The sequence below is a fragment of the Epinephelus fuscoguttatus genome, linkage group LG2, assembly GCF_011397635.1.
Source record: "Epinephelus fuscoguttatus linkage group LG2, E.fuscoguttatus.final_Chr_v1".
Taxonomy (NCBI): domain Eukaryota; kingdom Metazoa; phylum Chordata; class Actinopteri; order Perciformes; family Serranidae; genus Epinephelus; species Epinephelus fuscoguttatus.
This window is the reverse complement of record NC_064753.1, coordinates 13,117,238-13,142,269: the sequence shown is the minus strand read 5'-3', so window position 1 is coordinate 13,142,269 and position 25,032 is coordinate 13,117,238. Positions and strand designations below refer to the sequence as shown.

The 25,032-nt window shown below is 42.0% G+C and overlaps 1 protein-coding gene across 4 annotated transcripts in view; it reads left to right on the top strand.

Moving 5' to 3' along the window:
• LOC125898749 (A-kinase anchor protein 13-like) overlaps positions 1-25,032 on the top strand; it is a 140,914-nt gene that overhangs the window by 29,015 nt on the left and 86,867 nt on the right. For all 4 annotated transcript variants that reach the window (XM_049592710.1, XM_049592702.1, XM_049592685.1 and 1 more), the window contains exons 3-8: positions 5,493-5,646; positions 9,815-9,978; positions 10,507-10,678; positions 18,650-18,833; positions 20,963-21,146; positions 21,410-23,579. In XM_049592710.1, the coding sequence (XP_049448667.1) occupies positions 5,493-5,646; positions 9,815-9,978; positions 10,507-10,678; positions 18,650-18,833; positions 20,963-21,146; positions 21,410-23,579 (3,028 nt within the window). The remainder of the gene's footprint in view (positions 1-5,492; positions 5,647-9,814; positions 9,979-10,506; positions 10,679-18,649; positions 18,834-20,962; positions 21,147-21,409; positions 23,580-25,032) is intronic.

The window sequence follows — 25,032 nt, the reverse complement described above, 5'->3', positions numbered from 1 at the left end:
AACAACCCATTCGAGCGAGTAGAAAGGGTTATGTGATTTGTTGGGTAGAAGACTTGTTGATTTTTCTTTCAATAACAGAGACTGATTTTGCAGCTCTGACTGTGAGTAAACATGCCATTTACATTCTTGGCATTTAGCAGACAATGTTTCCCAGAGTGGCGTACAATTAGATGAACAGGTAGGGGTTCAGGCTCTAACACAAGACGCATGACTGTGGGCACAGAAGCAGTTGTGGCGATGACCTCTGTGACCTCTCTGCTATGTGATGGTCTGCAGCTGCACTGCTGCAGGGATGAAGGATGCTCCAAATGTCAGCAGCCTTTTTTTTAAGTTGGAAGTTGTGCACAGTTTGATTACTAAATGTTCTGGCAAATTTTGTCATGTGTGAACAGGAGCTGATTTAATGTGTGTCTGTCTCCCGAAAGTTCCAGACGAGCCATTTCCATAAATTGTCTTCTAAATTGTCCGGTGGGAACAAAAGCAGCAGAGTTTCTGGGTAAACCACGCAGAGGGTTGCAGTATTCTGCTTTGTGATTACCAGCAGGAATGAATCACACTGTCATGCAAGTGTAGCCATAAACCTTTAACTTTCTATCACAACAGCTCTTTACGGATCATCAAATTAGACAAGTTGTTCATAATATATTTTTTTTATTATAGCAGCTTCCATGCTACAGGATAGTAAAAGCTAGAAAGGTAGGTTTATTGCATTTACAGTAATTAATGATGAGAGACAATCTCGAAGGTGCCATGGGATGTCTTCACAATTAGTTTGGGTGCTGAAGTGGAGCAAACTTCCACATTGTGCCACCTATAGTAAGAAATCCAGCCAGGGGGATAAACATTAATTTAAACTGCATAATAAGTTTTCTAAATTCATCATTAAAAGCAGCTGTGGTTAGAATTCATAACAGTAAGTGTGAGGGCCTAAAATCACTCTGCCTCACCTGGAGACTTGAACCCGGTACAGTTGCAGGATGTGAGGGAAAAGGCTGCACTCGCTCACACATGCATATTTAAAAAGAGGGGGCTGGGTTCATAGCCTCCAGCTGTTCTTTTGATGTTGCTTAATAGTTGCCTGTTCCCCACTGAAGTGCCATGATTAGCAGGTCAATACCCCAGCAGGTCACTTTGTTAAGTACTTATTACCAGCAGAGAGCACAGTCATACGGTGTGACTGAAAGATATCCATTTGTGCACGTCACACGACTTCAAAACCGCTGATTTGTTTTTCTGAATTAAGCCCGTCGCGAGAGAGAACTTTCTCTGTTTTGCATTTTGGTTATCATTATTATTAGACTTAATGTCAGTAGCTTTAGTTTCCATTTGTGTGTGTGTGCGTGTGTGTGTGCTTGTTTGCATGTTTTACAAAGGCCGCTGTGTGCAGCTGTGTTTCCTGCAGTCTCCAGCAGATGTTTCACATCTCTGTTTCTCCTCCTCCACCCCCTGCCAACACATTTGCCTCTTAAAGGACTGACAATGATCCTATTCAGTCGATATCCCATTCTGCTCTCACTCTTTTTATTCAAATAAGTCTGAATTCATAGATCACAGATTGATTCCACACAGCAATCATAACTGAGGAGGTAAAAAAAAAAAACCAGGATAGTAAAAATGTATTATGCAGGCACGATTTTAGGACTTGAGTTAATCTGTTTTCAGTGCAGTTTTTTTTTTTTTTTAAAAAATCAGTAGCTTATGATGTTATTTATGGATGGATATTAATGTTTCATAAAATTAGATACTGCTTTCGTGCTGTCAGAATAATTTGAGTAGCTTAGGTGCCAAATGCAGCAAGTTGATTTTGTGATTAAGGTGATTTGCCACCAGCCTTCAGTAGCAGAAGAAAATAACCTCTCATTTTGCTTTTCTTTTGTTGATAGTGAGAATGTGCAACTTATTTCACACTAAAACGTTTTCATTTACACATGGAGCGCAAAGTCCCAAATCCACTGAGGTACCAATCCGTTCAGTATCACCAAGTCCTAATTTCCAATCTGGGCTGCGGATAAGAGATGAGTTTTTAATGGAGAGAATGTCATGCCTGCTGGCTTCCACCCATCTACAACTCATTTATGCCAGTGCCCCTGCTCTGCTTGTTAAAGCTGAGACTCCCTGTGCATAGCAAAGCCTGCATCCTTCATGCTGCAAGTCGGTGTATTTAGTCCCAGCTCTCTGAAGGTTACTGCAGGCAGTCTCTCTTCCTGTGGCCTCTGGGCTATGTGGTCGCCTTTGAACACATTTTTCCCCCTCACATTGCTCAGCAGCAGCAGGGGCTTGCCAAACAGAGACTTGCCAATCCCACGGCTGCTGGTTAACCTCGCTGCTGTCAACCTGCTGATCCCCCCTGTATAGAACAAGGCCCTGAGGCTACCGCTGTGTAAGAGAAGGAGGATGCACCTTTAACCCTTACTGTTAAGCTCTCCTTGACACCGGCCATCACCGACCACGACGTCAGGCTGTTCGTGTTGGACCGAGCTGCTGAAAAGATTGCAACACTGGTCAGATTAAGTGGGATGAAATGTCCCATTATCCCTCCTCGGTGTCAACAAGCTGCAGTCCCCCAGTGGAAGACAGCTAATTTTGAACAATATCCCCATTTTGTTGTTGCTTCTCCTCCTCCTCAGTCTGTCCCCGGATGACACCACATCATTGCCCACAACAATCCAGCCACAACATAGCCAATTGTGACTTTAGAAAAAAAAAGCACATTGCACAATAGACTTTGTATTTTGTAACTGCATAACTGTATTTTCACACTGAAATTATTTGCAAATTAGCAAGACACATGATATGAAATAGTAAGCATTGTGTAGTCAATAAAAGATGTATGCATGCAGTGATTTTAGGTTGAATTTTGTTCCTAAAATCACAAATAATTCACTCGTTAGTAAGCCCAGACCAAAAAGTCAAATGCACAACACAAATCCAGTTTACAATAACACTGGCAAAGTTACCATTCAGAATTCTTACAAAATTTTGAAAAAAAGTGTCCTTGATTTCAGACACTGATATAAAAAAAAAAGCAGGGTTCTTGCTAGCAATTATCGCTGATAAGACAACTGTTGCTGACTTTTTTTTTTCTTTCTTTTTTTTTTTTTTTAAGATATTTTTTGGGGCAATTATGCCTTTAATTGACAGGTAAGTGTGAAGGGGGAGGGAGAGAAAGGGAATGACATGCAGCAAAGGGCCACAGGTTAGAGTTGAATCCGGGCCACTGCAGCAACAGCCTTGTACATGGGGCACCTGCTCTATCCACTAAGCCAACGACTGACTTTTTAATGTTTCAGCTGACTCTTTTCAGAACGAGAATTCTCTGGAGGGGGTTGTAAATGTGCATTTGATGTCTGCACACATGACATCGTGCTAAAAGACAGGCTGAAGTTGCACGCCCCAGGCAAAATCAGTTAGCATCCTCATCAGACTAGACATCTTCTTAGGTTTTTGATATTGTAATATCGTAAGTGTTTTCTGTTCCTAGTTTTAAAGGCGGCATTACAGTTGAGTGATGTAATTTTCTAAATTGTAATGTGTATTAGCGTTGTTGTTTTGATTGTGAATCTGATTGTTGTGCATTAACATGAGCGGAACAAATATAAAAATGAAATGAACTTCATATTTGCCTTTACCCACTTAGTCGTTAAATCAACATTACTGGTTATTATTGATCAAAAATCTAATTTTGTGAAAGCACCAATTGTCAACCCCACAATGTCTTCTCAATATCAATAACAAGATATTTGCTCAAAAATATCATGATATTTGATTTTCTCCATATCGCCCTACCTTAGTGGACAGGTGTTGCAAATTAGTGTTTTGCGACAAGCACTTTCCACAGAGCATCTTGTTGTTGTGCATACATTTAGAAATTCTAATGCTATTGAAAATTATAAGAGCAGACTGTTAGTTTATTTTATCATATCCTTGGCTGCTTTGCTTGTTCAGATTATCAGTATAATTGTATATTTCACTTTCAATGTTTGGATGAGGACTAAGCAATGTGTATGATAAACACAGCACTATTTCGGGTAATGTCAGCTGGGACTGCAGGAGTATAAAGTTCCCCAAATCCAATAAGAGCAGGACACAGCTGCTGCCGTTGCCCACACTCTGGAAGCTTTCAGAACCGGCCTCCTCACAGTGGGGAAATACCACAGTGCTTGTTCTTTTGTGAACTGAGTTTTTCTAAATGCAACATGTAATGTCACAAATTAAGTAGTTATTTATGATGTGTTCCTAAGCGTAGGAAGTGAGGCTTGGTTACTATGGTTGCACTTTTTCTCTTGTGTTTTTGGTGTTGCAAAGACAAAAAAAACATCCACAGCTGTCCAGTCTCTATAAATGCATAGTCACTCCTTTGCAGAGAAGAAGAGAAGCTCCCAGGGTGAAGTAGGGCTCTGGAGAAAAGGGTAGACCTTGATTAATGTTCCATGGATGCACAAGTGTTAAAAAGCTGGATTTCGTTGAGAAAAAGCACTTATACAGAAGCTGTTAATCATGCTGCCTCCTGCTTTGGTAAAATAGTTTCATCGTCCTCCTCCTCTGCGGTCTGAACCTGACGGTGCTCGGCAGAAAGTCAAGCTGCTCCTCCGTGTTTCAGCACTGTCTGCTGCCTCCCTGTTTGTTTGCTAATGATGCGATGAGTAGCATTTTAAAATCAATAAATCATTACCATATTATCTTTGAGCCGTTTGTGTAATTGTGGTAAACAAGTGTGGTGCAGAGAAAACTGGCAGCCTCCACACAGAGTCTTACACCATGGCCCTGTTAAGATTTGCATCCAGATATCCAATCTGTAACTAGATCCAGTGGTGAAGGATTATAGTTCACATCTGGCATCAGTGTTTGTCTTGAATGCACCAAAGTGACCAACTGTGATTGGATTTTTTAATCTCCTGATTGCTTTTGATTTTATCTATGGGAGACTGATATGCACATTTTCACTCAGCAAGAGAAGAGGAGTTAGAGAAGAACTTTTTGGCCTTTTGGCTTAGGAGTCGCAGTTGTTTGGGGCCCGTTGTCCTCTGCACACACTGTCTAGGCTGTATAAAATTATGTAAGGGATGCATTTGTGTTCTTTAGCATTTTTGTGCACACTGTTTTATGTAAGCAGTTCCAAATGTTGCATGATAATTGTAATTCAGTGCATTTATTTAGAGCTGTTTGTTTGTTTGATTTTGGATCAGCCAAGATGCACTGCAGCAGCAAGTGTGAACAGGAAATGATTCTTAATTAAGACTTGACAGTAAACTTGATTTTTTTTTAACATAGAGGTTCAACTAAGGATCAGCTTACCTAGTCAAAAAGTACTTAGTACAGTAATTTTCTCCACTTTTTTATGATGCAGTTAATACAAACATACATACATACTCTTTCTAAATATGTGTTTTTGTTTCCTGTACTTTTGTCGATCTAACTTTCTTGGTGCTCTTTCTTTTCTTTTCTTTCTTCCTCCCTCTTCTTCCTGTCTCTCTCTCTCTCCCTCTCTGCAGGGGCGGTGTGTTATCACGGTGCAGCTCACTGATGACGAGCTGGCTGCGGATGAGGAGGGTGTGGACTACTTCCTGCTGTTTGTTGGCAGCACACAGAGGCACCTGACCAGCACCCTAAGGAGCAGTCATGACACCTTGCAGGCGCTGTGTCCCGGTAAACCACTCCACCCACAACGCCTTGCAGCTTCCTTTCCTACCTCTAATGAGCCGTTGACAAGGCGGCTCCACCCACAGCATCTGATACATGTTGAATCTATTTTTAATTCTGCTGTCATGTCTGCCTGTGTTAACTGATAGCACAGACCTTGTTTCAGATACCCTTTGAATTACCCTGAATAGTTGTTGGTAAACAAAGGCAAACTGACGTGAGGGTTCTGTGAAAGTAGCGTTGTGGCATTCAAAGTCATCTAAAAGAATAAAATAAATCACGAAAAGTCAGAACTCCTTTATAACTATAATTTTTTATAGTTTTTGGTCCTTTGAGCACCTCAGGCCGAGTTCTATCTAGTCCCATTATATTTAAGAGAATGCAGACATCACATCTTCTACGGCCAATATCTCCAACACTCACTTCAAAACAATCTAGACTGATGAATAGAACTATATGCAAGAGGAAAACTATGTATTTTCGATTTTGGGAGTCAACTGTCCTTTAGGGTGTGCTAAAGCATGCAAAATGTTGCAGACTGTTTCAAAACCAAACTTGTATTTAAGAAGGGGATGGTATTATTCTTCCCCCACATCACATAGAAAGCAGAGGGCAGTCAGGAGTTATTATAGCCGGTGAAAAAAGTCGAAGTAATAAATGATTAATCATCCACCACCACTGCCCTCATTTTAAACTAATGTTGTGTGTTGGAGAGAGAGAAATCACCTCATTTGACTTTTTCTAGAGCCCTGCTCATTCATCACTACTCCTGGAGCACATCCCACTTATTCTTGTTGCAGAATTGAACATATTTAGCCAGTGCTGAAGTCAAAGACACTTCCCGTGAGGTGAATGAGCAACAACAGGCAGTGTGGAAATCAAGAGTCAAAGGTCACCCTACACAGAAAATGGGTGTTGAAAATACAGAATATGTGTGGTGTTGTAATAAACATGGATCTTGGGAAAGACGTTAAGTTTGAGCTGAAGGGATAAATGTAAAAGATATTATTGATATTGTTGTCCTCAAGTGTCTGCGTTCCAAAAAGCAGGCGTAACATGTTAAACAGCGTTATCTTGTTAAGAGCTCGGCTGAATTACAGCCATCTGAGGCGGGTGGGAGGTGTTACTCTCTACTAACAGATTAGTTGTGCTTCATTGCTCCCTCCATCAGTACACACAGAGCTCCAAAGGACCCGTCCTGTGACCAAGCAGAAGGTCGCGGGATAGAATTCCCAAGCGGCCTGGGAAAATGGCTACAAATACACTGAATCACTACTTTGGCTTAGATGGAGGTGCCCTTGAGCAAGGCATTGTAACCTTAATATTCAAGCAGAGCTGCCAAGTGACTGACAACAACAAACCAGCTATGTTTGTAGTGACAAGCAGGCGGTGTTTTTAATGGTCAGCTCATGCTGATGTGAGTAGGATGACAAGGTGTCCTGCATCCACAGTCTTCGTCTTGGTATTTGAAGTGGAAATAAATTAATGCAGAAGGTCATGTGCCCTGTAAATTAGAAGCAGAGATGTCAGCACAGTATGTGTTTACAACACATCCATCAGAGCCTTTATTACCTGTTAGCTGTGTTTTGACACTGACCCTGTATGTGGACTGCAGTCCTCTTTGTTCATTGTTTTTGTTATGACAACTGAAAACTCATTTGCATAAATTTTCATTTAAGTGATAACATGTTGTTCATTTGTTGTCCCGTTTGATTTGTGACTGCTGAATAGGTATTAGTGAGATAAACTGACACACCTTCCATTAAGTAAAGTAATATTCAGATGTATTGGTATTAATTAAATATGATTGAAACCATCTATAGGAGCTCATTTATGAGGGCACCTGCCTCTCAATATGTAAAACATATTGTGTCTTGTGCATTCCCCTCAATACACTGCAAATCTGCTCTGTATTGCAACTGATAACTGTTGACAAGCAGTTAAAGGTTGTGTCATGTCAAATGACGCCTCTGCCAGATAAACCTGGCTGAAATACACTGTTTATGTAAAGAACATTTCAGATTTATGGTTCATTCGTGATTATTGGCAGCACATAGGTGGTAAATACATTTCTACAGTCTAATTTTTCATGGGAGGTGGTTAATGCAAAGTGAGAAAGTTTTCCTGTAAGGAGGGACATTATCATATTATTGTCACAAGATAATTCTACACTGTTTCATATAAGTAGCACTTACAACAAACAGCAACTTAAAAGGGGTGGGAATCACCAGAGGACCCACAATACCATATTTTCACAATACTTATGTCACAATACGATATTATTGCGATATTGCGATACAATATATTGCGATATATTGTGATTCATTACCTTTTTCCAACCGTAAATTGTTCCCCCAAAGAAAATTTCCCTAGACATTTGATTTAAAAGCTGATTTCAGATTTCTTTATCCAGTGCCTCCATCTTTGTTTTGATGAACTTCTTGCCAAATGCTGCTGACTGAGACCTCTGCTTCGTCACCAGGGGAAAAAACCCTGCACCATGTAGTGGACAGAAAAAAACCCAATTAATTTTCTTATTTTAGTACCAAAAGTTGTATTAAAATGTGTATTTGCAAAAATAATATATATAATAAAAGATTAATACTTGGCGTCCGAGTATCACCACGCAAAATATTGCAATACTGCGCTGTATTGACCCCCCCCCACCCACCCACCCTTACAACTTAACCATACAATTAAATTAAATAAATGAACCAATTAATGACACTTTTAGGAGTGAACTATGAGCTCCCCCATCTTCCTTGTGTTTTCTAAACCATAATATTGAGGGGTCTGCCTGCCCCACCTGACCACCGAGAAATTATTACTTTTATTCACTGGTTCTTTATAGGCCAGTAAATCAATATATAAAGTAGATATTAAGAAACTATCTTGAAATTTATTGTTGAAATCATGTATAGTAAATATTACGATAAGTTGTTCTTTTATCTCAGACATGTTAGGATGTTACATACCTTGACATGTTTTGGCGGAAACTTCTGCCTTCCTCAGAAGTGTCACTTGATGGTGGTTGTGACCCGTCTTTATCAGCTTCAGATCAGCACAACCACCACCATGTGACACTTCTGAGGAAGGCAGAAGTTTCCGCCGAAACATGTCAAGGTATGTAACATCCTAACATGTCTGAGATAAAAGAACAACTAAAGTCATTGTCAGACTAAAGACATTGTCTAACTAAAGACATAATGAACACCACTGAACTAGTAAACTTTACGTTTTTGAATGTTGAGGTGTTATTTCTTGTGGAAATGTTGTTTATCTTTTTTATTGATGTTTATCTTTCAAAGTTTGCACATTATTCACTTCAGTTATAGCATTCAAAGCTGAGGCAAGATGCATTTTATTTAAGTTGTTAGAAAGAAATGAACACTAGCAAACTGATGACCAGTGAAAAACAGAAACATGAGATGCTGTCTCTGGACCACCCAAGAAGCAGAGGAGCTGACCAAGTAAAAGACTGTGGTCAAGCCAGCCATCACTCGCATCTCTGTAGTCAAGTTAACTGCTGCTACAGTTGGAGTGCACACCTATTCTGACCTTTATGGTAAATGCTTTGAAATGGCCCTTGATATATGTGACTGCATCCACTTTTCAAAATAACTTTCATCAAAGAACATCCGCAAAAGTCTCACTGTTCTGCTGTCTTACTTATTAGCTGTTAATTAATTGATCATTACATCATCGATCCATTCCGCCCTGCCAACATGCCAACAGTGTCTACTTTGCTCGCCCACTCCTATGCTTTCTAATGACTTAAAGGTCACAACATTTTGATTGTGATTAATATTGCAGTTGTTTTATTTACTGTTGTTTTTTCCATTCTTCTTGTTATACTTTCTATGACCCACTGTGTTGTTGCTATGACTCTTTGGTAGCTGCATGTAGCTAACAGCAGTTAATGCTCATAGACTCAACACAGTTACATCACAAATTGACACCCAAAACACATCCAACCTTATAAAAGGCAAATTAAAACATATATGGGATTCAGTCATTTACATTGACAGATTCATAATGTAAAATATGAGCTCATTTGTGTTTGTATTGTGAAACCAGTTTTAAATCTGCAGTGTTTTACAGTTATTCTCTGCCCTCTCCTTTCTTCTGTCCTCTCACCATTATCTTCTGTGTCTCTCCTTCTGTTGTCTTGTAGCTCATGACTGTTGCGAGGTGGTGTTGGTCACCTTGTGTTCAGGCAGCCGAGGTGTCCCCAAGGCCCCCGAGGACCCAAAGCCCTGTCTGGGTCACGTGGCTCCATTGGCCGAGCATCGATTCAGCTTTGTCCAAGATTTGGCTTTTGACATGGCCCAGTTCCTGGTGAGTAACAAGACCAGTCTTTTCCAAGTGAGCAATGAAATAACCACACAGACTGAGGCTTGTCACAGAACAGGAGAGAAGTGGTTACCATTGGTGACAAGTGATACAGCAATGTGGGCAACGTGACAGTAAGACAAAAGATTGCCATGTTATTGTTTCTTCCCTTGACAAGGCTTGATGTCTCACAGTCCTCGGTATTCAATTAATGAATTCTTTTCAGCACAATTTATCATCACATAGACGTTTAATATAAATTTTGCTTTGCCAAGGAGGAGAACAAGATAATGTAGCTGTCTTAGGCACTCAAACTTCCCTTTTTTTTAATCTGAATACGATTTGTTTTTGTCAGCCCCAAATCGAGCTTAGTGCTGATGGATGCATGTGGATGTGTCTTCCTGCATTTGCATCTTACATTTTAGGCATGTTGTTAATACTCTTAGGCTGAACGTCTTTAAGTGAGTGCTTCCAATAGACTGCAGCTCCACCTGTGTAAAACTTGACTCGTCTTTGTAATCACCCTCCGCACAGGTGAGCACGGCGGGCCGAGCTGACGGCCTCGACGGGGCGCTGCTGCTGGATGAGTGTCAGATTCCCCTGCAGGAGTGTGAACGTCTGGATGAGAGCCTGGCGCTGGCCCTACACCACCTCGCGCTGCCTCCGGGATGGAGCTTACTGGGAAACAAACTAACCAACAGCACTGGTGAGACTGGAGGGCAGTCGGCTGTCTGTGGCGTGCAATTTCTTCACACAATAAAATGTCCAAGAGTCAGACAGAATGTTTCTGAGCTGATGCAGAAACATCCTGGAAAATTATAGCTGTACAGCACATAATTACACAAATGGCACCTCTGTTTGTGTGTTTGTCTACATGTCACATGCAAGACATGCCACAGTGTTGACCTGATGTCAATGAAACTGGGAAGACAGATTAATCTCGACAGCATGTTATGCTTCTTGGCCTATGAGGGAAATGAGACTTTACTACAGATCAGTGCAGAAGAGTGCATATTGACACACAACATTCAGTTAACAGTTTCCATGTTTTGTGTGTGTGTGTGTGTGTGTGTGTGTGTGTGTGTGTGTCCTACTGCTAATTAGTAGACATGACTCCTGTTTAACTCTACCTTTATAGACTAATCTGGCAGCTGATTTATGTGATGCAGTGTGTGCAGTAGCAGAGTGGAACTGAACACATTTTACACTGACATTAAGTTACCACTTCTGTCCGACCTCCACAGTTCAGTGCTGTGTGGAGTGCGTCAGCTAGTTGAACCCAGCAGGAGTTACTTGCTAGGTTATGATTTATATGTTCAAACTCTACACTTTTCTCATTGTAAGCAGAAGAAATGCAGCAGCTGATGTAAAAGTGCAATCTCTGTCAGCTGAAATAGCACCAAGCTAGCAAGAGATATGCTGGGTAGGTGCTCACCGTTGGCCCTGAGTGTGCAGATTGCTCGGTTTTTAGTGGTTCCTGGTTCGTCCTTTGTCAGCAAACTGCTTGGAATGCAATGGGAACATGAGGATGTAATGGAGATTTATGTGAGTAAAATTGATTTCATGGAGCAGAGGCTTGTGGCCTCGACTTTACCTTTTTTTTTTAAAGTCACAGTTTGTTGACTAAAGCAGCTGATAACAGAAAAGCCCAGAAAAGACGTCAAGCGGTCTGTTATAATTGGACTAAATTTCATTGAGAATTTAAAATTTTCTAGATTATACCCTCAATTTAAGATTTGGTGACTTTATTTTGCAGCTGGATCGTCAGAAAAAATGTTGGCATTGTACATTTCTGCAAAAAATGGATGTTACATTTGTAAATTTCATATGTAGCAGATACGTTAAAATGTAAGATTTTGAGACAGTGAAAAAGGTGTGGTAAGGTTTAGGCACAAAAGGCACTTGGTTAAGGTTAGGAAAACATCATGTTTTAGTTTAAAATGCCCCTTTTGTTTGCCTTAAAAACATCTGGAGAGCTCCTGAACTCTCATTATGAAGCACCTTCGTTTCTTGGTCACGAATAGTGGTCTGCTACTGTGTGCTGCTTGGTTGCCGTCTCATCTGTGTGTCACACCATCCCTCCCTCCTCCTGATGAGAATCTTAGCTCATGCACATGTAATTGGAAGTCATATATGAAATATGAAAATGTAACGTAATATGTGGTTTCTATGGTATAATTTGCTCTGCCGTGATGGTGATTGGCTGCAGTCTGCCATCCCTCCAGGACCTTGAGGTGGGCAGGAAAGATCATGGCTGACACCTCCCACCCTGGTGAAAAACTCTTTTTTAGACTCCCTCTGACAGGAGGCTGTGGTCCATCAGGACCAAAACCTCACACCACAAAATCAGTTTAATATCGACAGTAGTTGGCCTAATCAATAAGGTCCAGGACCCCCACTGACATGGACTTCACTCCCTCACAGACCATATTCTCTGTCTGTATGCATTACATGAACACACATCCTTGACTATTATCTTTACACAGTGCACTGCCACAGGGAACTTTTGCACATTGCCTGACTAATATTTTTTGCACCTTCTGCACAAACTGTACACCCTATACTGGTACAACTATAAACACCTTTAATGTACATATTTGCTATGCTGTAGAACCCTTTTTTAAAAGAAGTATTTCATATTTTTATTTGTCTTAATATGTTTATGGTATTTTCTTATGTGCACCAAAAAAACCAAAGCAAATTACTTGTAAGTGAAAACCTAGTTTGCAGTAAATCCTTTTCTTATTCTGATTCTGATTCTGGGTTTGCAGAAATGTACAATGCCAGCATTTTATTTTGGCAACAGATCCGGATTTTCAACATGAAACCAGTTCTCTTGCATCTCCTGGACAGATTTCTAGGCAAAGGCGCTTAAAAATAAAATCTTCTTTACACACATTACAGTGTTCAGGTGCCATCACAGTAATGGCAGCTGGTATACTTTTGCAAACAATAGACTTTCCCGCTGTAGTAAAAGAATTATCGGATCAATTCTTTCTTATTCAAACAACCAGAATCTTCCAAAACACAGGAAACATAAACTGAAGCTAGACTCATGTCTGATGTGTGTTAACACACCTAAGGCAGGTGTGCATTTCTGACATAAAGGCTTCAGCTGTGCTTATTTTCCACAATATTTTAGTGACCAATTGTGTATTTGATTAACTGATTACTGGGATTGCACTGCAGTAGTCACCTAATCAGTAATAAGAACATACCTGTATGCACTCTAAGTCTGGTTGTAAAAGTAAATGCAGAACCCACAGTCACTGCGTTGTGCATAAAAGAATATAAACACAGTTACTGGGGAATGTAATTAAAACACAATACGGCTGGATCTCGTATGAAATATCCATTTGTTGTTGCAGTGTTGATATTAACGGATAAAATCCAATGCAGAAATATAAATCAAAGCTTTAGTCTTAGCAGTAGCCAAAAAATAAACTTTTCAGGCACCAGGGACATGTAAGTAAATCCTAGTATTTTTAAAGCTGTAACCAGCATATCGCAGTATTTTTCCCGATAAATGACTGAATGATAGATATTCCTGTAATCTTTTATTAAGCATTGCTTGACACTCAGTGGAAATAATGGCGGCCATAAACATCTCTCTGCAGTCACACATAGAAGGCTGGTGTCACTGTGGCATTAGCTGGTAGCTCATATTAACAGACTGACATGAAAACATGTCTCCATATGGACTTTCATCTGACTCTGGTATTAGTGTGATCAAACAGAGCGGCGTATCTCTGTGCTGCAGTCCGGCCAGACAGTAGTTAGGGCTGTGAGAAATAACTATGTCAGTGCAAACAAACATACATTTTTATTAAAATTAAAGTGGCAATTTTCTCCAGCCATTGACTCTGATGACTTTAATCAGTTAAAGGAAGCCAAACGAGCTGATGTGGATGATAAACTCGGCGAGGTAATTGCTCTCTGTGAAGCAGCATAAACAAGACTTTTGGGAGTAGTTAGAGCGCTGCCTCTGCCTTGGGCTATTGTTAAGATAATAGCTTATAGTTTAACTTGGACTTGGATATTAGATCGAACCAGCAGAACCAGCAGGGCTTCTGACAAAAATGAAGATTCAGTAAATGTATAGTGAAGAACTGAAAGCCCACACATTCTTAAAAATGTTGTAATCATTTTTTGTTCGGAGCTTGAAAAGAAAAGTTATCAAATCAAATTTTCAGTAATGACCTCCCTCCTGATTAGATCTGCTTGTTACTGTTGAGAAAAGTGTATGGCTTTTTTAGAGATGGACACACACGCACACACACACACACACACACACACACACACACACACACACACACAAACCGAGGCTCCTTTGCATTGAAGTCAGTTGTCATGTTGTTGATGTGGAAGGCGGCGTCCTGCAGAGGTGAGTGATGTGTGCTCTAATAGGCTGTGCTTCACAATATGTCACCGCTTCAATACAAGACGTTCAGCTGCGGTGAACTGCGGGGAGGGAAGAGGAGTGCAACTCTGCTCTCCATTTATCAGATCTGTCAGATGATGGATAGCAGCAGACTATAGGTGGAGGTGGTGGTGGTTTATCTCAGTCATCCTTCACGCTGTGGACACGCAGCAGTCACTGATCTCACCATAGCCAGCCATTTATTGTCCTCGGGGACAATCACTTTCACCTGGAAGGACTGTGCGTGTCAATGAAAATGGTGAACAACACCCAGCTAATTTACTGGCAGCATTAAGTGTCAAATTATCTGTAGCCTATGGTTTGCCAGTCAGTATAATTTTCAGTAAATGACATAGTGATCTGTAGTCTCAACAAACACAAATGGTAAATTCCCTCAGTTTATTTATACCCATTATTTGCAATATGGAGTGCACCCAGCTTTTAACTTTGACATATAAGACCTGAAGTGTTTCTTGAAGTGGTTGGGGTTTTTGATAGTCTAATAATTGTTTGAATCGTTCATCAATAAGACTGAGAGGCTGTGAGCAGCTCTGCAAGGCTGTACTAAAGCACAACAGTGCCTTGTGCTAAATGCTAATATCAGCATGTTAGTATGCTCACAATGACCAGATAGCATGCTGATATTTCTGTTTATAGTGTTTGCCATCTTAGGATGCTAACATTTGCTTGTCACCACAAAACATAAAGTATAATCAGGCTGGTGGGAATGTCATCAATTAAGTCATAAACCAAAGTCTTGAATAAATTAAAGCTCTGATCTGATGATGGCCCTAGATGATAATAACAACTCATCCTAAATGGACTACAGCCATGCATGGAATGTTGTTTTTAGGTATTTAAGTCAAAGTGATGGACCGTCTGACTGTCTGACTTTGCCATCTCAGATTGTTACCTCTAGCGGCGCTAACAGTTCTAAATATTTGCTGGTCAAAGCTTCTCAGACTTCTCAGGGTTTATTGCTTTCCCTATTTATTTTCATTTCAAACTGAATATTGCCTGTTGGTTGAACAAAAGTAGCAAAACTTAGTTGTGGACTCAGGGAAATAATTGACAGATTGATAGATAATGAAAATAATTGTTGCAGCCCCAGGTTTGTTAAAATCAGCATCAGAATCTGGTTTATTGCCAAGTAGGTTTTCACATGCAAGGAATTTGCTGTGGTGTATTGGTGTGTAGCATTAACATAGTAAGAGGAAGTGAAATTAAATTTTAAAGCAAGTATAACAAAATCAAGAAATATGAATATAGAATAGAATAAAATAAAAAATTAAAAAGAATATGAAAAAATGTTATAAAAAATGTACAATATGTCTCGATTAAAATGAAAGAGCTTTGTGTTTTTTTAGAAGTGCTAGTTTTTTGCAGAAATGAGCAAATTGTATAATTAATCAGCAGTTGATTTTGGTTACGTAATTTGCCTGGACAAGTAGGCCCTGATCACAGAGAAAGTGTTTTAGCTGGAGGTGCCTTGTGGTAATTGTTTTTTAATGAGAATTAAGCTTTTTGCTTGGTGTTTTTGTGTTGCTTGTGTGGCATTTTTGCCTAAGCGCTCTGAACTGAAAAAATTACACTCAGAGTGGAAGAGCACCCCACGTCATCTCAGCTTTTTTCCATTGTCCAATTGGATGACTTGAGAGACGGGCCTTCTGCGGTGGTGACGACAACAAGTTTACAGTTGGTAAACAATGGAGCAGACACTGGTGGTGCTTAGTCGCACAGCTGACTGCCCCCAAGTCATCCTAAAATGTGCCTGAAAACGGCCGTAGTCGAGATGAAGTTTCTGGACCAACTGGTGGTGCTCCCTGTGATCCACCCTCTTTTGTAGTGTCATGAACCCACACAGATCTCTTTTTCTCTGTGCCCAACAAACAATTTGCTGACAGGCTGTCACCCTCAACCAGAGCTAGAGCAAGTACCCTGCCTGTCCATTTTAGGAACTAGCTACTAATTACTGTGAAATGAAATAATGATAATAATAAAATAAGTGGTAGATTGATTACATGGGAAGGTTTAAGTATCGAGGTAATGGGGTGGTTGCCTGGCAACAATAAAAAGGTGCAGCAACTGGTGGTATTCAATCTAAAAAAAAAAAAAAAAAAGGCAGTGTGCAATGCCTTGCGTTTTGCAACCTGCAGAGTGTTTTCTTTGTGATCGAGGCCTAAGGAAAACATTTGACCATTGCATAGCTAGTGAAGCTAACTAGCAGCCAGCTAGCTGGGATCTCTGATACGGAGCGGTGAAGCTGTTTTGGTGGCTCATGGTGACTCAACAAACTGCATGTTGGTAATTTCTGTACTGTAGCAAATAGCTGTAACTACATCTCCCAGCTGACTCTCCCAGATGCCATAGTGCCAGAATGTCATGGATGTTATGGCAGCCAGTTTAGAGAAACCACCATCAAACCCAGCAGTAAAGCATTTCCTGCTGGTGTTTGGCACCTCACATTCCAGTCCAGCCCAGCTCGGCCAAGTGGAGCATTAAATTTGACCTATTAGCTTGGGATTCATCAGGGCAGGCTGGTGCAGACTGGTCTGCGTTAAATGGAGTGAAACCTCTCATCAGCACACACAACCAGCATTGTAAATGCTGCCTAATGGTCATTGTGGTGCTGATAACAGACAGCAAAATATGTTTTCTGTGCCTTTGCAGTTTGCCGCTGTGTTTTTGTTTTTTGTTCGGCTGATTTTATCTTACTGTTGCAATCTGCACAAGGCACAGCTAAAAAGGCTCAGAAGAAATCACAGAGGAGTTGCAGTATAGAACTGCCTGTCTGTGTCGAAGTGAAAAACCATGATTTTTTTTTTCCCTGTTTGCTCAAATAAATATCCGGTTTTGTGTGTGGACACTGGAGGAAGAAAATCCTCTGGCAGTGACAAATGAAAGCTCAGGAGTAAAACACAATCTTTCTCATAACAGGGAAGAAACACTCTGTCCAGAGAAATCTGGACTCAGCAACAGTACTGTAGATGTTTTATCTTTCTCCTTCCTGCACTTTCTGCTGTTATAAATAACCACAGACCAGCTGGTTTGATAAACCTGAGCATTCTGTTTGCGGTGTACTGACTCTGCATTACAAGACATCTGGGTACTATTTCAAACACCACACCACTTTCAACACATTCACTTGTCCAGTGTTTTAACTCACCAGTTTTAACTTATGAAGCTTTTTATGTCTCTCTGATGAACTATATGTTCCTCCTCATTTTGAAATTACAATTTATTGAAGTGCAGGACTCACTTTCCCCTTTTAAACAAGCTTACCCCTTATCTCACGATGCCCTTTGAAATTGACAATACATTTGCCAGTGGTCGGGCAGTAAAAGATATTAATATTAACAAAAAAGGGTTTGGCATATAGACCAAGACATGTTCTAATAATATTTTTCAGTAAATGTAGAGAGGGATTTAATTACACAGATTCAATTTGAGATGGCCCTCTGGAATAACCAACAGCCGCTTATCCTGGATGTAATGCCAAAGGGAGCCTCTGAGTTCTTGTGGCTTTGGCAGAAATATGGGGGTCTGTGTGTGTGTGTGTGTGTGTGTGTGTGTGTGTGTGTGTGTCTGTCCATGAATCTTCATTATTGTCTTTGTGGATATGTAAAGGGGAGGGTTTCAGTGTTTGATGGTGTTATTAGGAGTGCAATTGATATATGGGGCCAATAATGGACTTAAATTAAAAATGGGAGTGTGATGCACTTAGTGTTGCTCACCTCTGCCGGAATGAAATGGTGTAGTTTGATTTAGTCACATGCATTATTGTTGTTGTTGCTGTTGCTATTAGTTTTATTATCCCATATTAGATGCTGCTTCACAGGCTTTTCCACACCGACTGGAATACAAGTACTTTGTCATGGAAACACAAAATATTGACATATTCTGTAATTTCGTGCCCAGAAATGACCAGTTTAAAAATACTGTCGATTGACATGTTGGCTTCAGTCCAAAAAAGACAGTACTGGCTGATCTAATGTTGAATAGAGACAGAGACAAGCTGCAGTTTTATCAGTCTGGAAATGTGTAAAGGTCTGTTCTTTACTGGGTCACTGTGGACCCTGTACTGGTTTAATTAGACGGTGCCGTGGTGTTGCCAAGCTGCAGCAAGTGGTGGTATGCCGGCTACTGCACCACAAATTGGCTGTCTGGACTGCTGTACTTTTCTGTCTCTCTCTGTTTCTTTCTCTTGTTTGTTTGTTTATTTATTTCCATATCTCTCGTCCCCTGTGTCTTCCTCAGACCTGAATCCTCAGGAGACTCTGCTGCATTTCTCAGCACGTCGAGGTCTTCTTCGGGTTACACGCTTCTTGCTGCAGCAGTCTGGAGCAAAAGACGCCCTGCGATTGGCCAACAGACAAGGCCACACCCCAGCCGCCATTGCAGCCCTGCGAGGACACGAACGCCTCCACGAGCTCCTCGCACAGTAAGTACTCAGCCCTTAAAGGTACAGTTTTATTATAAGAACTTTTTGTCATGTTTGCTGAAACTATCACTACATCCACACAGTATTATATGAGACCTGCCTCCTTGTAGTGCTTCTAATGGCATTTGCAAGAATCCATGTGAGTGAAAACAACCAATCAGAGCAGAGGAGTCTCCAACGGAGCTGTCAATCACGTCTTGTGACCTGTGGTCAGATTGTCAAAATAGGCAGCGCTGATCATATATGAAGCAAGATTCTGTTACTGCGCCCTGCTCTCACCTCAGATGTTTTTATAAACATTTTTTAGTGTACTGTTTAGTTGTAAAATGAGAATGTTTGTGACCCGTGCAGTGGGCGGGATTTGGTTTGACAATGCAGTAACAGAATCTTGATTCATTTCTGATCAGCACTGCCTAGTTTGACAGCAAATCATGAGCATTGATTGACATGACTGACAGCTGCTCTAGAGGCTCCTCTGCTCTGATTGGTTGTTTTCGTTCTCTTGGATTCTTGCAGTTGCCATTAGAGGCACTACGAGGAGGCAGAGGAGCATGATTTTTTCACAGATGACCTGTCTCACGTACTACTGTGTGGACAAAGTGACAGTTTCAGCACAAAAGTCAAAATGTTATTTCCATTAAAGTTACCAACTACAGCTTTCATGACAGTTAAGCGCTGTGTAATAGTAAGGTGTTTTCAGTTTCAGCTTAATTCAGAAGCAATTAAATAGAAAAGAAAAGTCTGTAAGTGTGATCCGAGCTCTGAGTTTCAGTGAACATTGCCCTCCTCACTGTGCAAACACTCTCATGTTAATATATCAGAGGGCAGATGGCGTGGTTCCTCCGGGCCCTTTAGGGCAACCTTGTTTGTCTGTTGTCTTCACGGAACAATAGAAGTATCCAAAGAGCATCACCACAAAGCCCACTGCAGCCTAGCTTAGCACATTCAGCTGCAGCCAGATAGTTGAGGGCAAATTGAAAAGTTGTGGGCTGCCAGTATTGTTCCAAGAGAATCCAGAGAGATGGGAAACTATTCCGCAACACAAAAGCCTTGATTACCACTCCTGTGTTTACTGACCTGTTGTAGAACCACAACATCTCACTATGTGTAACTTTACTTTAACGCACACACACTGCAGTGTTGTCTCTACAGGGCTTAACAGCAAGAGGATGTATGTGTTTTGTTTGCAGTTGTCAGGTATTATCCCTAATAATGCGTTCTCTGAGTGACGAGTGAGGTCAGATTCTTCTCATCCCTTTCTAGTGAAACATTAAACTGCAGGGGGAAAAAACTGCTTCTTGCTAAATGGACTGAGACACGGCGTAAAGTGGAAATGGACCCTTTTTTATGTCTTTTAGGCACTCTACTTATCTGCTGCAGAATAGTTTTCACTTAACTCAAAATGAAGATGCCACAAGCTGAAAGGCAACTACCACTTAGTGAGCCCGCTCATTGCCAAGCGTGCACTGAAGTTGCTTTACAACTTACAGCTCTCTCTTTATGTGCTGGTAATTACATTTCCCTCATGAAAAGTGAAGTCACTAGCAGCCTGGCTGGTGACCTCAGCCGGCGGGCCTCGCAGCTAAGGCAGTCCGCCCAGGATTACGCAAACAGATCTGACTGACTGGGAGGTGTCTCCTCTTTACAGCACTTATCTTTATGAACAAAAACACTGCACATACTTTTACCTTCAGCGCTTGGAGCACATGCAGAAGGGGGAGTGAAGTTTTCTGGGAAAACTTATCGAGTAGGAGTGGTCTTCAAATGGGGTATGGCAGGGTGTATTTTACTACAGGCAAGGAAAGTAACATTTTTGGTTGACCCGCCACAGCGTCTGGAAATTTTTAACATGTACCAGCTATTTAGCACTCAACAGCTTCTCTATAGGTTGCTTGATTACCTGCTAAACTGCTAGAATAGATACAAAACAACCACAGCATTTGACCGATGGACTTTCCCACTCTGGAGAAAAAAAAAACAGCAGTGCACGTGGATTATTAAAAGAAAGGGGGGGGAGTGCGGATCGGCTGACATCACTGTTAAAAACTTCTCTTGAAGCAGTTTTGTGCTGTGTTAGCCAATCACGCTGCAGGCCGTTCGGGATGATCTAAGTGTTTATTTCACGGCAGGGCTGAGACGGACAAAGGGACTGAGACTCTTCAGCTGGTGTCTACGGACGCCCGGATAGTTTGTCACCTCCCCAGGCTGAACACACACACTCTGACGCTGAGCAACCACTCCGGCCACGACCCTCCGAGCCTTCAGAGGAGCGTGGAGCAGCTGCTGCACTTGATATGCCATCTCCATGCCAAGGTGAGTCACAGCACCCTGCCCTTTTAGCACACTATCTCTACTCACGTTGGCTTCATCCAGGAGCTCTGCTGCTGCTGAACATTGTTGGATTGTTTGTCTTTTCACTGCCCTCATTTTTTTAACCTTCAAGCTTAGTTTGTATAACCGGCAGAACACCTTATGCAATCACAGAGTTGGTGATTGATAAGAACTAGAGAGCAGCTCAGTTGGTTTCTCTGAGGGAAAAGCTAACGTTTATCCTCCTCCTCTTCTATATTCTGCAGGGAGTTTCTGTACTGGAGCTGCAGTTTGATTCTCTGCACACAGCTGCTGAATGTTGTGATGGTGTAGAAACAGAGATAACCTGTCTGGAGCGACTACAGCTGCCTGCTACAGCATCAGAGTGCCTGGATACAGCAACAGGAGGGAGCTGGGGAGAAAACTGCTCAGTGGAAAGCCACAGTGGTGTTGATTGTGGAAATGGTGAGACTGGGAATGCAGAGAGAGACTGGAGTTTGTCTGTGAGTACTCCAGCCTCAGAAATACACCCCCAGGAGCATGGCCTCGGCCCCCCAGCTGACTGGGTGTGTCTCAGCTCAAGCAGTGGGAGAGATCGCTGCCAAGCAGAGCAGGAGGGTGGGGAGCAGCCTGTTGTTCCCACCCAGAGTTTGAGTTTGCGTGACAGGAGTGAAGGAGCACAGAGTGGGGTAGAAGGAGAGAGCCTCACTGTGGGAATCCTTCCACCAGAAGGCTGTAATAAACAGGCAGAGGAAACTGATAGAGAAGAGGCTGTGATCTGGGAAGGACAGGAGGCCACGGAGGGAAAGGACACATCAGAGCAGGAAGCACAGGACAGCACAGCTACAAGGAAGGAGGAGGAGGAGACAGAGTCCACAGATTTTATAACTAGTGGAGACACAAAAGCTTCGGATATGGGCCAGTCCCCGTCATCAGAGGGATCAGAGGTATCTGACACCTCTGATTCAGAAACAAAGGAGTGCTGTCAGGAAGAAGAGACTGAGGAGAAACTTAGCCAAGAGCACTGTGAAGGACTCTCTTTAGATGAGGAGAAGGCAGAGAGTGAAGGGTTAACAGACCCCATATTAACCCCAGGGGACCTCCCAAGCCCATCGCTGATAGACGGCGGTGATGTAATCAAGGAGCTTGAATCTGCTGTTCCACGTCTCTTGATAGAAGGCCTCCACGAGGGGGAACCTCCACCAGACATAAACAGCCTGGAACAAAACCAGGAAACAGCTGGTCGGGATTACGCTACAGATCAGCAAAGGGGCTTGGCTCCAGAAACTGGTTGTCATTCTGGGAATAGTACTGGAACAGTGAGTAGTAAAGAGCTAGACGGTGAAGACGCAGCTGAACCTTCTGGAAACAGCATTGAAAGTACCAGTTTACCAACGGATGAACCGGACGATACAGCTGATTCTCGGACTGAGGGTAACTTCAAGGAAGAATTGCAAACAGATCCATCACCTGAAATGATGCCAAGCTCCAGCAATAGACATGCTGATGAAGAGTCAGGGACGACCTATGGCCTCTCCAGTGATGATGACGTCAGTTTCCAATCGGTCGGAAGCTCCACAACAGAAATATTCCACCCCACTCAGGACAGCGTTAGTACGGAGGATCAGGATTTACTTCAGAACAAGATAGCAGAACTGTCCTCAACAGCAGAGAAGGAACCAAACGATTCAAAATCTAGTGAGAGCAATGAACATGCACTAACCGTGGACGCAGGGCTCCCCTTGGAGCCAGGCACTGACAGTGCACCAACAGAAACAGACCGCAGCCAGACTGGCACCGAGCCTGAATCACAACTGTCACCCAGCCTCCAAACAATAGAGGCTTTGAATCCTGAGGGGACAGTAGAGAACCTCACTGCAGAGCTTTCCAAAGAGGATGTGTCGTTGTCAGAAAGTGGGGACGCTCCAATGACGGAGGTCGATGAAGGTGAAACTGGAGAGGTCAGCAGCTCTGAACTGAATGCAGGGATTGAGCATTCACAATCAGAGGTCACCAGCGGGGCTTTATGTGAACCCAGTCCATCTGCTGCGGAGGAAAGTGATGCGATTGGCCCGGTTGAAGGAGACCATCAGTCAGCGGAGGCCAGTGATAAATCTGTAGTGGCTTCAGCTGAAAACAATGAAGATGTGCAGTTGATGCCACAGCAACCCAAAGAGGAGAATTCAGAGATGACAGCAGATGAGAGGTCATCTGATGAGGGATTAAGGCTCTCAGAGAATCAGATTGATGCATCTTCGTCACAGGGTGTCAGTCCTCTTCCGGATAGTGTAGATGTCAATGATTTGGAAGTAGATCCACCTTCTCCAAACAATGAAGCATCCTGTGGAGCTCATGTTGAGGATGAGGTGACGGAAAATCCAGAGACTCTTGACGCAGTGGATGGAGCACCACAATGCCCTGACAGTGCAACTCAAGGTGGGTAAAAGCTGATTTATTTCAGTCCCAGTTCAGGATTATTCTAGTTCTACATACTCACATACATCACAGGACAATATGTTTGTCAAAGTCTTATTGCTAAACAAATATGCTAAATCAGATTCAGTCCTCCTGTGGTGATTAATGGCAATAGCTCCGCAGAGCTAAATGCAATGTAGCTCACCGTAATAGTGCTTACAGAGGTTTTTGTGTGACATCCCGTTGTGATTTATTGCCTTTGTTAAGACATGCTTTGCTTAGGCTTTCTGCTATTTTGGTGCTAATTGTCTTTCTAATGAGGATTCAGCTTTTAGTAAATCTTTAGGATTTTATTTTTTAATAAAAAATAAAACACTTTCTCTGAAATGTGACATCCGCACAGTAATATTGCCACATTAGTTCATGCAGGGACACTGGGATACATTGCGACATGTTACGTAACAGGAAATAATGAGCCGGTTTATATCTTTGATACTTTGGGCCGCGTAGTCTGTCAACACTTCCCTTTATATTCATATGTTCTCCGTTAGTCTTTGTCTCCTGCACACAGGCACAGTCTGGCTACAGCATACTGTATGCCAGCAAACACAGTCACATTACCAGCGCATGTGACCGAGGCTCAGACGCACAGCTAGAAGGCTGGCTTCTCTAAAACAAACATAAACAAGCCAGCTGATGTGAGTGTGGAGCAGGAAGTGAGGCCAGCGGAGTCTCTCTCTTCTCTAAGTGAACTTCCAGCACTCCTCTGTCTGCAATTTTCACTCATCAGGAAAAATTGTACTGGACCCAAGTCCAATAAAGAGAGGTCAAGGGCAAGGTTGGCGCTGTGCGTCACACAGAGACTGGGGTGTCATTATGAAGGAGGGGATATATTTACAGCCTGACAGTAGCTGAGCGTCAGGTAACATCACAGACGATCAGAGACAAGCTTTCTGTTGTTTCATGGTTTGGAAATAAAGACGTACTGAATATTCAATCTGGATTCTGGCAGATGCTTAAAGGGACAGTTCCTATCAAGCTAGGTTGTTTTGGTGTGAGTTGCCGGGTGTTGAAGATATTGGCTGTAGAGATGTCTGCCTTCTCTCCAACATAATGAAACTAGATAAAACTGGTGGTCAACTGCTGCGGTTACTCAAGATAATCCACAGACTTTGCTTTGAGCAGGTTTATGTAGGAGCTATTTTCTTCCAGCACCCGCCAACTGTATCACTGAGCAGAAGGAAGTGTGCATCTACTCATGGACGAGAGGCTCGTGCTTGTGATAGCATGAAATTTAAGCATTAATGGTGTCCTCCTGTAGCATTAGCCAGCTTAGTGGTGCTTGGTGAGCTAGCAGCAGATGCACCCTTTCTTCTGCTTGGTGATATAGTTGGTGGGTGTAGTTCAGTAGAAAGGAAATAGTTCCTACATGAAACTGCTCACAACAAGGTCTGTGGATTATCTAAGTATCTGG